This window comes from Globicephala melas, chromosome X (assembly GCF_963455315.2).
Source record: "Globicephala melas chromosome X, mGloMel1.2, whole genome shotgun sequence".
NCBI classification, from domain to species: domain Eukaryota; kingdom Metazoa; phylum Chordata; class Mammalia; order Artiodactyla; family Delphinidae; genus Globicephala; species Globicephala melas.
The window spans coordinates 20,326,452-20,344,825 of record NC_083335.1 but is presented as its reverse complement, the minus strand read 5'-3'; the positions used below and the strand labels follow the sequence as shown (position 1 = coordinate 20,344,825).

Below are 18,374 nucleotides of genomic sequence, written 5' to 3'. Positions count from 1 at the left end.
CCTCTATTATATGTTTATTTGATGCATATGATTATTCAAACAGAATCATAGTGTGGTGGTGCCTTTGGGATTACGTAGAGCTGAGTTTGAATCCTGGCTCATAAAATCTGGGCAAGATTTTATATCTCACTGAACCTCAATTTCCTGTTAAATAAGAATAAAATTATTTTGAAAAATCATGATAAAGGTTAGAGATCATATGTTATGCATAATGTACACATTCAGAAATGTTATTATATTCAGTACTCCATGGGACCACATTAGTGATGTCTAACACTAAAATGTCCAAGGGATTGATAACCATATCTATATAAGCAAGTCCACCCAAGACCCAGGACACATCCCTCCTTCTTGCCGACTACTTCCATCTACACTCTCCTTTACCAATATTTCTTAACAAGAGCAAGAACCCAGGGATTCTAAATTCTAATCTTAATTTTGAGGCATGCTTGTGAGGGTAATCCTGGGAACTTCCAATGGTCTTTATCTTCCTCAATTTCAGTGTCTCCAAAAAGACTTACTATGCCTCCTGAGATACACGAGGATCTATAAACAAATAAAAGACCGTAAACATTTTCATCCTTGATGTGAACTGTGTCATCATAGGGCCATTAACAGCATTGACACTGGACCTCATTCAGTTACTTTTTGCAAAAATGAATCATGTATCCAGGGATTTAAAAGCTACTTCAGCAGCAGTCAAATCATTGTGTCAGCAAAACCAAGGCCATATATTTTATGTCTTCTTTCCAGAGGTATCTCTGCAAGAGAAATTCTCCCATAGTGTATAGCCCGATGTACAGCCAGAAACAAAATGGGTTTCAGTATATTGTTATCTTTTTCAAGTACATCTGTACGTATTTTTAAAGTATCGAACTCATAATTGACAATGGCCTACCAGTCAATGATTTGGAGGAGTTTACTTACATCCTATGAACATTTTTCAAATTCTGTCTAGCAATGCCTTGATAAAAGAAGATATCAAGATATTATTCTGAGATGACTACCATGGAGGGAATTTTCCAGCTTTATGTTAGCTTCAGAACTACATGTCCGTGAAACTGTCTTTCTCAAAGTCAGGGCTCTGGTACTGCTATTATTAGAGAAAGGGCAAAGTAAAGCTCAATAAATAGATACTCTCTTCCCTCTTCTCTCTTTAACTCCTAAAAATGTGTTGACTGCCCTGCTACTGATCAAAACATTTCCCTCAGGTTTTCTAGAATAATCCAATTTAAGTGCTAAAGGAGTATAAGGCAAGGGCAAGATTGAGTCTGTGGTGTGTATGTATGTATTCAAGGGAAGTAGGCTGAGACCTACTTCATTGAGGAAGTAAACATTTCAACCAAAGGACTAACTGCCATAGAGCAAAATGTCATGCAAATGCTAGATATTGAATAAATATTTCTATCACAATTTCCGATTGGAAATTTTAAAATTACTACCAACGATGTTTATGTTTTCCATGTGCAATTCTGCTAAAAGAAAGTTTGGAAATGACCAAAAATTAATATACAATGCTTAAAAGACAAGAACACTTAAAGTAGTCTCTCAAATTCCATTGAGTCATTTGTATGTATGAGGGTAGCTACCGTCCCAGAGGCAGTTATACCAAGCTCACCACAGAGTGGAATGTTGCATCCAGAATTCTTTTCATTGCACCTTTAGTAATTTTTGACCTAAATATGTATAGGCTGAGTGTACTCACACAAACCACTTTAACTGCTCCATGGCTGACTGAAAAGGGGGGAAGTATACAAAAAAAGAAAAGGACTTGGAAATAGGAGGTATATAAGAAGAAAAGCAACTTCACAATAGTCAACTACTGCATGTAGATAAACATGGCTCCTCTGTTGATATTTTTAAAAACCCTTATCTTTTTTCTCCAAAAGTGTCCTTTAACCTCAAACTTAAATCAGTGACATTTCCTGATTTCCCCAGGGTGGCAACGTGAATCCAGTGTTTTCAATGATAATGAATTTTTTTTTTCAAATACACTTATATCTCCGACAGAGCATAAGACTTTAATGCTACCATTGACAATAAAGTGACATGGAACGCAGAAGCTGTATACATCATTAGTAAACCTCAGAAACTTTTCTACTCCCAGTTGTCCTTGCTTACTACTTTTCTTCGGTAAATTAAATAAGGAGATAACAATGGCTCATAAAGCGCTGAAAACACTTTACAACAAGAGCTCCATGCCATCTTCCTTTCGCAGAAAGGCTTACTTTGCTTAGGGCATGCTCAGTGCAGTCTCCCTCTTTGTTGTATTTATTAAAGTAACGATGCCTGAATTTTCTGAGTTCCCTCAGCCTCTGATTATCTCATGCACCAACCTCTTTCACAGTGCTTGTTTAAAGTCGCTCATTCATTCACTCGTCCATTTATACAACAAATATTTGCTAGTGCATACTAGGTGCTCAAGACTGTTCTAGGTACTAATGATACAGTGGAGAATGAGACAAGCAAGAACCATGCATGACCTCACAGAGCTTTCATTCTAAGAGGAGACGATAAAAAAATTACATAAGTGATTCTTTTACAAATGCTCCAAGGGAAAAGTACAGCATAGTGAGAGTTTATAACAGAGTAAACTGGTGTTGTTCAGGAAGGGGAGGCATTAGCCAGATAAGGCCACTCTGGGAAAATTACATTTAAGGTAAGATCAGAAGATTGTTGGAGTTAGCTAGATAAAGAGACGTGGGAAAAATTGTCCAAGGAAGAGAAACAGCACGTGGATGTCCTTCTGGAAGGGAAAATTTTGGCAGTCCTGAAATTAAAGAAAGTCATTCAAGCTGGAGCTCAGAGTGAAGAATAGAAAGGGAAAGATGAATTAAGAGAGGAGAGGTGGGGGGGAGTGCAGGCAGATTGTACGCAGCCATGGCAAAGAGTTTGGATTTGACACAATATTCAAGGCACCCCTTGAATTAGATAAAATAAAGACAGTTGGGCTAACTAACTTGCTAGAACTCTTTGTACCCATTGATCTGAAGATAAATGCACATCAAAATGAAAATGCTTCGTATTGCCAAACTGTGTATGTTTATATCGATATACTATTGAGTTTATTGATTATAACATATTGCATTATATTATTTTACACTTATATTTTCCCATTCCTAGCTATTTTAGTACAAGTACTCAAGTTTAAGGTCCAAGAGATGATGCACCATGCTCATCCCTGGAATTTCGATACATTGTAGAAAGTATCTGACATCACATTAAATCTGTTCTTACAGATATTTGGAATTTTTGTTTGCTTTAGTTTTTCTTTTTAATAGGCCTATCTTCAAAATGGCTGATAACTTAAAGCCAATCTAATCTCTACATTAGGTAGATACGTAAATGGAGGATATACTATAAATGAAAGCATGTTCCACAAATCATAGTTACTCTGTATGCCAAAAGCCTATTTGAATTTTATGAATCAATGGTTAAGGTAGTCTTATCCCATGATGTCCTCTAAAGGATATGTGTGTCAGGGTGAGAGAGAGAGAGATGTGTGTCAGGGTGTGAGAGAGAGAGAGAGAGAGAGAGAGAGCGCAGGTGATTATCTAAATGGACATACACATATTACTGCCTTCCATCACCAAAGATTCTACTTGTAGTGAGACCCGGTAGTGTCACAGTATGACAAAAATAGATTCAAAACCAAATTTTTTTTCCCTACTGAAGGTACATGTAAATTAATTGTGAGTTAAAATATTTGGCCAACTATTGACAGAAAGACAGTGAACTACATTTCAGGGAAGCACTATGGAATGAACAGAGTATATTATGAAAACAGTAGATCTAGTTTAAGTTCTTCTATTGCTCCTCACTAAATGTGTGGATTGGGCGAGCCACTTAATCCTTCTGTGCCTCAGTTTTCTAATCCATAAAATGAATATAACATATTCAGAAATTTGAAGTGAAGGTCAAACTATATAATATAAAAGTACTTATTAAATATTTTATTAAACTATTAACTATTATCAAATATTAACTATAATTAACTATTAAACTTATAATAAACTATTTATTAAACAGAGTACTTTCAAATATCACCTATTTTTTGCCACTGGAGAATCCTGATGCACTAACTTTGCAGTGACTAATTCGTTCAAATAGTTTTTTTTTTTTTTTTTTTTTGCGGTACGCGGGCCTCTCACTGTTGTGGCCTCTCCCGTTGCGGAGCACAGGCTCTGGACGCGCGGGCCCAGCGGCCATGGCTCACGGGCCCAACCGCTCCGCGGCACGTGGGATCCCCCCGGACTGGGGCACGAACCCGTGTCCCCTGCATCGGCAGGCGGACTCTCAACCACTGCGCCACCAGGGAAGCCCTCAAATAGATTTTTAATTGAAACTGTATATGAAAATCTTACTGTTACTTAAATTGTTCCAGAGTGTAGTAAAAGGAAAACTTTCATTTTGTTAATGAAGGAAGTATAATATTGATACATAAACCTGATAAAAACACAAATAGGAAAACTACAGACCAATCTCATGAATATCAATGAAAGATTTTGAATTATATTAGCAAGCAGATTCCAACTACACATTAAAAATAAAGAGATATGGGAATTTCCTGGCGGTCCAGTGGTTTGGACTTGGCGCTTACATTGCCAGGGGCCCAGGTTCAATCCCTGGTCAGGGAACTAAGATCCCACAAGCAGCATGGTGCAGCCAAAACTTTAAAAATAAAAATAAAGAGATATTATGACGAAATGGGATTTGTTCCAGAAATGCAGGGATGGTTTTATATTAAAAAATTCATTATCTACCATTTTAATAAATCTAAGTAAACAAAACAAGATATTCTCCATAGATACTGAAAACAGGCTGTACAAAATTCAGCACTGTTATGTAACATCGCTCTCTCTCTCCCACTCTCTCTCACACATACACACACACACACACAATACAAATATATATGTTTTTATATATATGTGGATACGGAAACATTTAGGAACATTGTCACTAAGGAGAAGAACAAGGGAAGGATTTCCACTACCTTCAGGACAATTTCATGACAAGAGAAAATGATTGGAGGTATGAGAATTGGAAAAGAAGTTTTGCACATAATATAATATCTGGAAAACACAAAGAAAATCCACAGATAGACACAAGGTCACATGGAAATGTAGTATATGATAATCATATCACATAACTGAGAATAAGAGCCATTTGCAAGAAAAAATTAAATTGGATACATCAGACACCATAATAAACACCAAATACAACAGAAATGTAAACGTTCAAAAATTGAATCCACAGAACTATTAAAAGAAAACATTGAGGGAGATTCCTGTATAACTGGATATGGGGAAAGAAAGTCTTCTAAATATAACTCAAAATCTAGAAGCAATAAAAGACTAATGATTCTGTCTACATAAGAATGCGAAATTTTGGAATAAAAATAAATAAATATCATAAAACGGTAAAAGACAAATGAAAAACTGGAATAAAATCCATGCGACTTATAAACAAAGGGCTATTCCCCAAGTACATAAAGAGCTTTTAAATAATGAGAGAAGGGGCTTCCCTGGTGGCGCAGTGGTTGAGAGTCCGCCTGCTGATGCAGGGGACGTGGGTTCGTGCCCCGGTCCGGGAGGATCCCACATGCCGAGGAGCGGCTGGGCCCATGAGCCATGGCCGCTGGGCCTGCCCGTCCTGAGCCTGTGCTCTGCAACGGGAGAGGCTGCAACAGTGAGAGGCCCGTGTACCGGAAAAAAAAAGAAAAAAAAAATGAGAGAAAAAGGAGAAAAACAAGATAGAAAAAAATGGTCAAAATATATGAACAGATAATCTATAGAAAAGAGAAATTAAAACAGTCCTCAACATATAAAAAAATACATCACTCACAATCAGAGATGTACAAATTAAAACTACACTGAGATACCATTAAAAATATCTATCAGATAGTCAAAAATTCAAAATAGCCCTTATCCTGATAATGCTACAGGACAAGAGGCAGTCTCATCCATTTCTGGTGGGTGTGTAAAATGCCAAAAACATTTTGGGAGGGAATTTAGGAACATCTAACAGACTACATATGTTCTTACCCTTTGATCTAGCAATCCTTTTCCTAGGCACCTACTGTAAAGGTATATCTCCACAAATATAAAACAAAACATGCACATTGTTATTAATGGCGAATCTTAATTTTGTAATAACAAAATATTTCCCGTACATAGGACCATACATAGGAGAATTCTGAATAACTACAGCAAATCCACAGAGTTAATTATGCTGCTGCACAAAAATGAGGAAGCTAACTGAGTTGACAGAGTTACTTCTGAATTTACAATTAAGTGAAAAAAGCAAGTGCAAAGCAATGGATGCCGAAAACTTCCTTACTTATTTTATGAGGCCTAACTTAGAAAACTTCCCAACTTATTCTTAAACCAAAACCAGAAAAAGAGGTCACAAGAAAAAAATTACATGTCATTATTCCTGATGAATATAGACAAAAATCCTCAACAAAATACTAGCAAACCAAACCTAGCAACATGTAAAAAGGATTATATTACATGACCAAATGTGATTTTTTCCAGGAAGGCAAGGTTGACTCAACATATAAAAATCAGTCAATATTAATAGAATAAAAGAAAAAAACAGAAACCACATGATCATCTCAATAAACACAGAAAGAGCACTTGACAAAATCCAACATCCTATCAAGATAAAAAAACACTCAACAAACTAGGAGTAGAAGGCAATTTTCTCAACTTGATAAAGGGCATCTATGAAAAGCCCACAGCTAACCTCATACTTAACAGTGAAAGAATGAAAGCACTCCCTCTAAGATCAAGAAAAGGATGTCTGCTCATGACACTTCTATTCAGTATTGTACTAGAGGCTCTAGCCAGAGAAATAAAGCAAAAATGAATGAATGAAGGATAAAAAGAAAGAAAGACAAGAAATAAGATGCGTCCAGATTGGAAAGGAAGAAGTAAAACTATCTATTTCCAGATGACATGATCTAGGAATCCTAAGCAATCCACAAAGCAAAATATTAGAGCTAATAAACAAGTACACCAAGGTTGTATTTGTATGATATCAATAAACAAAAATCAAGTGTACAATTGATCCTTGAACAATGCAAGGGTTGGGGGGGGTCAACCCCTAAGCAGTCGAAAATCCATTTATAACTTTATAGTTGGGCCTCTGTATGCATGGTTCCACACCCACAGACTCAACCAAGTTCAGATATTGTAGCACTGTAGTACATATTTACTGAAAACAATCCATGTATAAGTGGACCCATGCAGTTCAAACCCATGTTGTTCAAGGGTCAACTGTATTTCTATACACTAACAAAAAGCAACCTGAAAAAAAATTTTTTTAATTCAATTTAGAATAATAGCAAAAAGAATAAGAAACTAAGAAATAAACTTAACAAAGTAAGTGGAAGACATATAATAAAAACAATAAAACATCACTGTAACATATTAAAGAAGACCTAAATAAATGGAAAGATATCCCATGTTCATTGAGTAGAAGACTTATTATTAAGATGACAATATACCCCAAATTAATACAGATTCAGTACAATCCCTATCAAACGCCAATTGTCTTTTTTGAAGAAATGCACGATCTGAGCCTAAGGTTCATACTAAAATGCAAGGGGCCCAGGATAGCCAAAAACTGTTGAAAGAAAAAAGTTGGAGAACTCATGCTCTTCAATTTCAAAATTTACTACAAAACTACTGTAATCAAGACAGTTTGATACTGGCACAAGTATAGATACATAGCTCAACAGAAAAGAATTGAGACTGCAGAAATAAATCTATACATCTATGGACAACTGATTTTTGATAAGGGTGCCCAGACAATTCAATGGGGTTAAAATAATATTCCTTTCAACAAATGGTGCTGGGACACTGGAAAGCCACATGCAAAAGAATTAATTTAAACCACTACCTCACACCATATATAAACATTAACTCAAAATGGACCAAAGACCAAAATGAAACATCTAAAACTTAAAACTCTGAGAATGATGAAAACATAGAGGTAAAACATAAAAACTATGAAAACGTAGGTGTTAATTGTTGTGACTCTGGGTTAGGAAATGGTTTCTTATATACAACACCAAAAGCACAACTAACCAAAGAGAAAATATATAAATTGGACTTAATCAAAATTAAACACATTTGTTCATCAAAGGATACTATCCAAAAAGTGAAAAGGCAACCCATCAAATGGGAGAAAATATTTGCAAATCATACATCCAATAATAATTAGGTCTAGTATCTAGAATACATAAGGAACTCTTATAGCTCAACAATAAAAAGACAGCCCAATCATAACTCAATAAAATGATAATTTTTAAAAAGAGTAATCCAGACATAAATGTTATGTTACGGAATTTAAGTACTTTCTGAAGATATGGGGATCACAGAAGGATTTTGAATAGAAAAAAGTGGTAAGGTTTATGTTTCAAGAAAGCAACACTAACAGCAATGAAAAGAGCAGATTAGAAGGAAGAGAGCCCATAAGAAGAAAAGTCATCTAGGAGTCCATTCAAATAATCCTGGCAAGCAACGAGGGTTTTACTAAGGAAATTACTGCCAAAAAGAAAGGGACACAATGAATAGGTATTATAGGAATGACCTATTTCTAACTGCACTGACCAGACTTACTACTGAAATAATAGTTTGAGTATAGGTTGTTTTCATTGATAAAACAGAGTTTTATCATCAATTGTTTAGAAGAATTGAAGTAACATAACAGATTCATAAAACCAATTATGTTTATTTTATAACAAACTGTGAATAAGTTTATGGTTCCTACAACATGAATTACTGTTTCCAAAAGAGAACTATTTTATAATGGTACCAACAGTTGCTTTTCATTTTCACCAAAACCTATCCAGAATAAGTACTAATTCTATGCTTTAAATTACATTAGTACTCATTGTAATAAATCTGTGCAATACAGAGTAAAAGAGCAAAACTTTTCTTTCATGCTACTCCCCTGTCTAGGGTAAACATTGTTAAAATTTTGTCATTTATCTTTCTGTTCTTTTTGCCTTTTGTACATATATGTCGACACATACACACATGCATACACATATAGGTTTTAAAATATTTGTAAATATCATCATACTCTACATGTATTTATGAATTACTTTTATGCCTAACAATTCCTATTGGAACTTCCCCTCAAAAATACAAAGAAAATATTATTTTTACCTCTGAAGTAGCTCATATCAGGATGTACTTTATCATTGTTTAAGTCTATCTCCTTTGATGGACATTTAGGTTTTGGGGGGATTTTGGGGGGAGGTTGCTTTAAAAAAATGAGCAATCCCAGAATCTTTCTCAAATCTCGTACTGTTTCCTGTAAGTACTCCAGCGTTTGTGCAAAATGGAGATAAAATTATAGAGGTTCATAGTTGGAGTGGACAGTGACAGTTGCTCATTTTAAGGGCTATTTTGTTATTAAATGAGAGAAGAACCTGCAGAGTGGCCCACTAATGAAAATACTTCAGATTATAAACGAGGAAACAAAGGTCCATGGGAGATAGGCAACCTGAACAAGGCATTACTTCCAAAAGGCAGCATGAAACTGTAAAAAGAGCACTGGACTTGGGGTGAGAATTCTGGCCCAGATTCTGACATTTTTACCATGGACAAGTCCTGGAGCATCTCAGAGACTTAATATCCCAATTTGTAAAATGTAAATAAAAATATCTCTTCACTGAGTTGGCGTGAGTCCCAAATAAGAAACTGAATATGAAAGTGACTTTTAAAGTGTCAAATGCTGTTCACATGTCAATTAATTCTTAATATCCAACACTTTAATGTGTTGACCACACTTCCTCCTGACACTCCAAATCCCCCAATATCAGTGTCTTTCTACCAAAACCCACAAGACTACCATAACAGCCAATCTTACATTCTTATTTTACTAAATAATATCTATTGAAGAAAAGAAGAATGATGTTAACATTTATTGACTACCAGATAAGATACTAGGCAGTTTTTTCTTATACTAGTCCTAAGATATAATTATTCCCATGATATAGGTATAGAAGTTTAGAATCACAGAAGTCAAGTAAGCTGTCTGGGCTTCGCAGAGCAAATCTAAGGCAAAGCCGCAACAGGGACCACCAGCCTTTCTGATCCCCAACACATTCTCACTGAACTCAAACTTTGTGCAAGGAACAATCCATTCTCAACTCACAACAAGCCGAACTTTCCATATGTGCTTTTCTATCTCTTCTAAGGCCCATTTTCTGATACTAATTTCACCCTCCTTACTTTTTATTCCAATGAACAACAGACTTTTTTCTTTTTTCCCATATACATATTGATGGGATCTCCTACATATGTGGTACCTCTTCTCCACAGATGACTAAAACCATTCCATTTTTCTTCTTGTTACACAGGGGGATAAAAAGTTGTTCCAAAAATTGAGAATAAAATTGATCTTATTTTTTGAAACACACACACAGCTGTAGTGAGAAAGTATTCTAAGTCATTAATATTTCATTTTTTACTTTTCAGGTTCTTCCACCCCCAGAGTTGAACCTTATTCAATCCCTCTCAAAGGTTAGCTCAACGCTTCTCAAGGATACAGATTATCCCAGGCGATTAAGACATCAGAACTACTGAGCAGCAGGGGCGAATACAGAAAGTACAGAACGTTGACTCTGAAAATAATGTCGGAAATCATCTAGGTACATTCAGGTACAGTGAAAACATGAGAGTGCTATTGAAATGTTTACAAAAGGGAGTGGGGAGTCAGATCTGTCTCGTTTCAGGAAATTGGGAAGTATGCAATGTACAAGTCATTAACACTGAGTTATTTCTGCCAGAGAAAATGCTGTTGGGACTGGACTGAAAGAGACAAGAAAGGCTGACTTGTAACTTCTTTATGGAGGAAGAGCAGCATTACTAGGAAGGAGGCAAGATACTGAAAGGTTCCTAGAAGCACTCCCATAGGAGGGAAGGAACAGGAAAGAAAATGGCAAATAACACTCTCTAGCAAAATACTGCCAAGAAGAGATGTGACTTATATCACCATCATATCATAACATAGCACACATATCACCATCATATCATAACATAGCACACTGCCATCAACAACAACAACAAAAAAGGATCTATAGCTGCACAACAAGAGAACAAATAAGAAATACGTGATTCAGGAATATGCACGAGTCAATAGAAGCTAAAGCATGAGCTGGCAGCACTTGGCAAAGAAGTGGGAAACAACAAATCTGTCACCAAAATGAAGCCAAACTAGAAACAACACGAAGAATGACAGATACTTCTGAAATCATTGTAAAGGACAGAGAGAACAGGATTGATAAAAGTAAAGAGAATAAAGTGGAAATGAAGAAAACATTAAGAAAAGTCTGAGAAAATTTAAAATACAGAGGCCAGGTAAAGGAGAGTCAACATAAATAAATATCAGTATATATTATACATATTTAAATAAATAATTATGAAAACTTTGAAGAAGGGAATCAGGTGTCAAATCTACATGTTAAATGGTCACACCAGGTTCCACAAAAAAATGACAAAAAATGAATAACAATTAGATATATTCTGTTGAAATATAAAGAAAAAAATTCTCTGAGAAATCAACAAAAGTATCAGATCAGTTATGGATGAAAAATATTAGGATGGCCTCAGACTTCTACAAAATAACATTCAATGCTAAAAAGATAGTGGAGCAATGAAAGAAAAGAACCTCTACCCATAACAAAACTGTTATTCACCATCAAAACCTCAGACGATATATTTCCCAGGAGTTTTACGGGGATTTTTTTCCTTTTGAAGAAACAACTAAAAATGGAAAAAGAAACTAGCTAACAAAAAAACACTAAATGAAAATTGGACAAGGTAGTTATTATTAAATTCATTTGTCTGATATATTAAAATTGAAACACATGCAGGGATTATGTTCAGGGGGAAAAACATGTAACTGTTACAAACACTGACAACACAGAAACAATGTAACTTACAAAGCTGATAGGGAAATAGTATTAGTGTATATGTTGAGTTCCTCATCTTTCATGGCTGAGAGTCAAAATAGATCACTCGTATCTGAAAAATAATAGAGGTATATACACGATTTAAAGGTATAAACACTAAGAGAAAGAATATAACCAAATAAATTGGGGAGCACAGAAATGGGAGGATACTGGAAAAAATGGAAATATATTAAACATTTTCACAACAGCCTGAAATATCAATACCATAAAGAAAATAAAAAGGCCAATGATAGACTGGGCATAAATATTTGCAACATAAGGGATTTCCCTGGCAGTCCAGTGGTTAGGACTCCATGCCTCCACTGCAGGGGGTGCGGGTTCATCCCTGGTCTGGGAACTAAGACCCCGCATGCTGTACGGCATGGCCAAAAAATTAAAATAAGTAAATATTTGCAATAAATATCACAGATCCCTAATAAATGAAGAGCCTCTAGGGCTTCCCTGGTGGCGCAGTGGTTGAGGGTCCGCCTGCCGATGCAGGGGACACGGGTTCGTGCCCCGGTCTGGGAAGATCCCACACGCCGCGGAGCGGCTGGGCCCGTGAGCCACGGCCGCTGAGCCTGCGCGTCCGGAGCCTGTGCTCTGCAACGGGAGAGGCCACAACAGTGAGAGGCCCGCGTACCGCAAAAAAAAAAAAAATCCGGAATATAGGAAATTCCATAGGACAAATGACCTGGTTTCCTCAACAAATAATTTGTAGGGGAAAAAGGATGGAGGGCAATTGTTTTTAGTTAAAAGAAGGTTTTAGAGATATATAAACCAAAAGCAGTGTCAACATTTTTGAAACCTAATTCAAACAAATAATTAAAAACACAATTTTAAGACACTGGGGATATTTGAATATGGATTGAGTATTAAATATTAAGGAGTCATCGTATTTTAGTACATACGATGATGATATTATGGTTTTTAAAGCCTTATCTGTTAGAGAAACATACTGAAATATTAAAGCGTGAATTAATATGATATCTGGGATTTGATTTTAAATATTCCATAAAAATTATAAGAAAGAAAAGGGATAAGTGAAGCAAAAATGTTGGTAAGTTTTGAATCTGGAGATGGGTCTATGAGGACTCACTATATTATTCTCCCTACTTATGAACATGTTAAAAATTTGTGTACATTCAAATGAGCAGTCCTAAAAGTCCTGTATGGCAGTGCAATTATCTGTGTCTAGAGAACAAATAAATCAGAAATATCCCAATTACTTCAGTTACCACTGAAATATAATTCCCTTTGATTTCTTTTACTGGTATGATTTTTTTTAAGTAACAATTTTAAATGAGGCATATAAACAGTCTTGTGACAGTTTTTTATCTTGAGCTGACTGGTTGACTCTGAACTGACTGGTCATTTGAACTGACTGTATAGGGACTTTGGCTAAAATAGAATTATATTATTGCAATTCTGTGCATGAAATCCTTTGTCATTTTGGGCAGGGGAAGAGAAGATATGAAAATATTGTGGATATAATCATAAGAAAAATTAATGTGTTATTGATCGTAGCTCCGATACCAGGAGGTACACAAATGTTGCAGCATCTCACCACCACTCCCCCACCCAACTAATCCGGGGCAGGGTTTTTGCTCCTCTAACAAATCTTGCTCTGCTGTTAATAAATACTTCAAGCAAGCTATTAGCCATCACAGGCTAACTGCATTTTTTTTTAAAGTCTCTGGACAATAGAATATTTGAAGATAAATGAACAAATCCTAACAGAGGCATTTCAGACAGGAGGGAAAAAAACGCAAGGGGGATGATCAGAAGTAAGAAGTAGGGGGTCACCAGCACTGTCGAAGGACACCAAACATAGTTGATTGTATCTACCTTTAGGACTAAGTGGGCATAAGACTGTAGGGAATATACTTGAACTACTGAGTAATGCAAACTACCAGACACTTTTAATGCTACTTTAGCAAAATTCATATTTCAAAGCAAATAATATATATACTTCATACAATTACCCCACATTGATCATCCATCAAAGAAAACATTCTCAGGACCTTGAATTGATACCCTTTTATTAGCTTTAAGTGCTTTGAGAACTTTAAAAATTGTTTAAATTCATCTGTTAAAAAATAAATATTCCACTAATTTTAACAACACATCTCCCTCTACTTCCAAATTGCTGAGGTTTTCACTATGTTGTAATAGCAGAAAATAACCAAACACAATGTGCATCACGTACCTCTAGCTAATATATCATCCGGCAAAACACAGCAACACAGAATTAATGGATGGCACTACTTACCTATTCAAGTGATTAGAGAAATCCAAACATACATTGGAAGATTTAATAGGATTAAATGATTATGACCTTCAATATGATTCATTTCATTTCATTAATAGCACAATTTCAGTGACCGTTTCAAGTCCAGTGTGATGGGAATTCAGGAGTCTGAAGTTCATATTTGCTATTTCAACATTTTCACCTACTTTTAGTAGTTTTCATTTGAGTGGTGATTTTATCTTCAGATATGCTTATTTACTCCTCCAATTCTCTTGTGCTATGCCTTATGCCACTATCACACTACCATGAATTCCTCCCGTGGTGGTAAAGCCCTTGCCACTATCTGTGCTTTTATTGCAGAATCTGCCAAGGTAGCCAGATTCTTAACACTGTCCTTCTCTGCAGCTCACAGTATAAACCGCTCTTCCATGATACATGAAGGACATTAACACACACACACACACACACACACACACACACACACTGAGTCAGCTCAAGGCACGTGCATACAAGCCCAGGACATGTACGTTTCAGATTCCAGAAGCTCTTGGCCTAGCTGTCATGAGTGCTACTCAGGTGCTGCATTGGCATCTTCACTGACCAGAAACCCCTTCCTTCTGCACAGAGCATGCACACACTTGGTTTGGTGGTGGGGAGTAGATCTCATCTATTCATGCCTTCAACTTTCACCTTGGAAAGGTCACTCTCAAATCTAATCACAGTCTAGATTCTCTTTCTGGACCTTACCTGTAGCAAGGTATCCCAATTCTGGCCCAACGCACCGTAAAAGCAACAAACTGGAATGACCATGAGGGCAAGAACCACTTTTCTTTGACCACCATATCTCTAACTCCTCTAAGTCTACCTGGACCACTGATTATTTTGAATGACTGATATTTGGTCTCAGTGGGTCTCACCTAGCTTTCAGCACTTGCCCACTACTTCCCCAGATCCACCCCCAGTATGGACCTCAACCTCCTTTGCTACATCATATCTACCCCTGTCCCACCCTCCAGAAACAACTTTCCTAGACTGGAAACATGACTCCTGCTCCGGACTTTGCCTGTTCACTTAGTAAACCGGCTTTCTATCTGACTTCATGTCAGATCCCAAAGAGTAAATGAGGTCTTGTCATGCTCTCATTTCCACTCTTCCTGAGCCTGCTCTGCTCCTATTGACTCCTGACATTTTCCTAAGGCCAAGGTCATAGCAAGAGACCTGTTTCTGGAATGATGCTTCAGTTCACAGGCCTGGGAGTAAGAGCCCATGTTTACTGAGTGCTCATCACGCAGCAGGGACAGTTCAAAATACCTCATGGGTGCGATCTCATTGAATCCACACCTCTGAAGTACCCGGTATGATGACCAGTATCTCATTTAACCCACAATGTGAGGTTTACGTCACAATACAAATAAAAGAATACCCAGACTCAAAAGGTCTTAATCAACAAGAAAATTTATTACCTAAATTAATTAGAGGTTCTAAGGTAGAGCTGGCTCCAGACGTGGTACAATAAAGACATGGGGGCAGATAGAGATAAGAATGAGAACTTGGCATCTCCCAAATGCTCCTGACAGCTCCTGGCTGGCAGAGATAGGCCCCACAAATCCCCTAACTGAGCTTCCCTGATTTAACATTTCAGTGACTTAACCTGGGGTAACTGCCTCACAAAGGTATGCAGATTCTTCTCAGCACTCACCCCACTCCCTTAGTGCCTCCGAGCCATCCAGGCCCACAAAGAAATCTCAGCATAGCTCAGATAGCAGTATAAGATCTAGTTCAGGAGATAGCCAGGCATATTGTCAATTTCTACAGGCTGGAATCTGGGGCACATGGATGGGTGGGGATTCTAAGGGTATCTGCCCAAGGAAGATGAAATGTTCAAATCAGGCTCCGTTTATTATGGGTGCATTTACCCAGGATCTAGGATTTAATGTTAGCTCAAGCACCTCAAAGGGGTATTAAAACAATGTGCTACGTTGTTAAATGAAGTCTGAACTCAATAGCACCCCACAGGCACTAAGGGTTAAGGGGCAGAACTTGCCGTGCTGAGGAAGAACCCAAAAGCTCAGGAAGACAGGAATATTGTGTGTCCTGATTTATGCCTGCTGTCCCAGTCTAATAATTAATAGTGTCCCCTTTAAGCTCTCTCAAAAGTGTCCCAGTTTGGGATGGTGTGCCACCTGCTCAGCCACAGCTTACCCATGTCATCTTGGAAGCCCCAGAGGACACCCCCTTCACCAGGGCTGCAAGAAATGCTTTGGTGAGGGGAGTACCAGATTCCCCATAAAGCCCTATGTTAGCTGTCCTCTGTAGCCTACACATGACAGTGGGGAATACTGGGATTGAACTAGGTTCCCTGATATCAATGAGAATATGGGAGTCAGGGTGAGTGGCAGAGGCCAATGACAGCCCTTAACCATTAAAAGAGACTCTTTTTTCGTAGTGCTTGATATTTATTGAAAAGAATGCAAATGCTTTTTCCAGGTAGTACTGAGGAGCTGGGCTGAGTGCCTGCTTTTGTTTGTATTGTTTTGTTTTTAGTATTTTTGTCCAAATGCACACATCTGTGGGATTGCTGCAATTTTGAAATAGAAATGACAGTTGTGCAAAATTGGTGCATAGGAGAAATGTCAACGATTTGGCTGCCAGGCACAACAGGCTCCTGCAGCAATCTGGTGAGGCAGGAGAAGGCCTTGGGCGTTAGCAGGGAACTAACCAGCTTGAAAGATTAGCCCCTTGGGGGAAGTTGGTGAGCAGTCCAAACCAGTGTCCCAGGAGGTGTAGCCAACTAAGACATCTTCTAGGTTGCTACTTATCTCCAAAGGCCTGGTCTGTCGCTGTAATGTGGTGGAGGGTGCTTACGTGGCAGCGTAGGTCTCTGGGCAAGATGTAGGCCTGACAGTTGGCAGGGCTGTGCGGCACAGCTGTGCGTAGTCCAGTTGGTAACAGGGGCCTGGCCTAGAGTTGGGGCTCAGAACACAGTTCAAGTCAGCAGGAGAGGGTCCTGGGGCTGGCCAGTGGGAGGCAGCGCACTTCAGAGAGAGGCCCCAGCCTCAGCAGCGGGTAACTGGAGCACTATCCCCGGAACAAAGACAAGCACTACGGGGAGGAGGGGGGGAGGAGGAAGACAACCAGAGGCAGGGGTAGGGAAGGGGATCTGAGCGCTAGGGGAGCGCGGCGGCTCCGGGCGGGGCAAGGCGGGGAGGGGGGAGGTGGCGGCGTGCAGGGCCCTCCCCCCTAGGCCCGAGGGTCTCCGGGCCTAGTAATCATCTTCTTCATCTTCGTCGTCGTCTTCTTCGTCGTCATCCCAGCCAAAACACTGTTTCATCTCATCGAGGAAGGCCCGGTAATCACCTAGGATGGGGCTATCCATCTCAATGTAGGGCACCACCCACTCCTCGGCTTCCCCGATGAGCAGGCTGATTAGGAATGCCACCTTCATGGCGTCGTTGCAAAATCGGTTCTCGTTGACAAGCATGTAAGACGCCGTCTGCACGATAAACTCGGGGAGCCGGGAGCTCTCGCCGTCAAAAGTTTCGGGGAAGGGCACCGGACAGCTCGGCGGACGTACCTGGCGCAGTAGGGTGGCCCTCTCGCACACCAGCAGCCGCAGCTGTTCCATGAGCTGGCTGTTCTCGATGCTCAAGGCGCGGTGCCGCATCAGGAGCGCATGCAGCAGCAGCACCAGCTCGTCCACCATGGCGAACAGCTCGCAAGCTCAGGGCAGGGTTCAACTCGGCTCGGCTCGCCTAAGGTGCGCGCAGAGGCCTCGCAGGAAGTGCGTGTCCGCGGAGGCGCGCGGTGGCTAGGGGCGAGAGGCGGTGCGCGAGGCGGTGCGCGCAGGGGTCCCGGCGGCCACGCAAGCTCCGCCCACACAGCCTCTCTGACGGCCGGCGCGCCGGCGCCGCCCGGTTAGAGGGGGGCGGGCGCCCGGGAAGGCAGGGGGCGGGGCCGGGGTGGCGCGGGTTGGGTCACGAGCTGCGAGCGTGTAGGTCTCCAGGCCGGTGGATAAGGGCGGTGTGCCGGCAGAGACCCAGTCCTGGATGTGAGCCCGGCCTTAGCCAGGACCGAGCGAGCGCTAAAGACCCATCTCTGAGAGGCTCAACCTGCTCAAGTTTAAAGGATCAACCACCCTTCAACCCAGCCGAC

The 18,374-nt window shown here is 39.2% G+C and overlaps 1 protein-coding gene across 1 annotated transcript; it reads right to left on the bottom strand.

Moving 5' to 3' along the window:
* Positions 1-15,659: 15,659 nt before the first annotated feature.
* LDOC1 (LDOC1 regulator of NFKB signaling) lies at positions 15,660-18,106 on the bottom strand. Its single transcript, XM_030844660.2, has one exon. The coding sequence runs from the start codon at positions 17,923-17,925 to the stop codon at positions 17,485-17,487; it is 441 nt and encodes a 146-aa protein (XP_030700520.1). The 5' UTR covers positions 17,926-18,106; the 3' UTR covers positions 15,660-17,484.
* Between the last annotated feature and the right edge of the window lie 268 nt (positions 18,107-18,374).

Bases quoted from the DNA above. Each gene is read 5' to 3' on its own strand.
- LDOC1 (XM_030844660.2), bottom strand. From the start codon at position 17,925: ATGGTGGACGAGCTGGTGCTGCTGCTGCATGCGCTCCTGATGCGGCAC.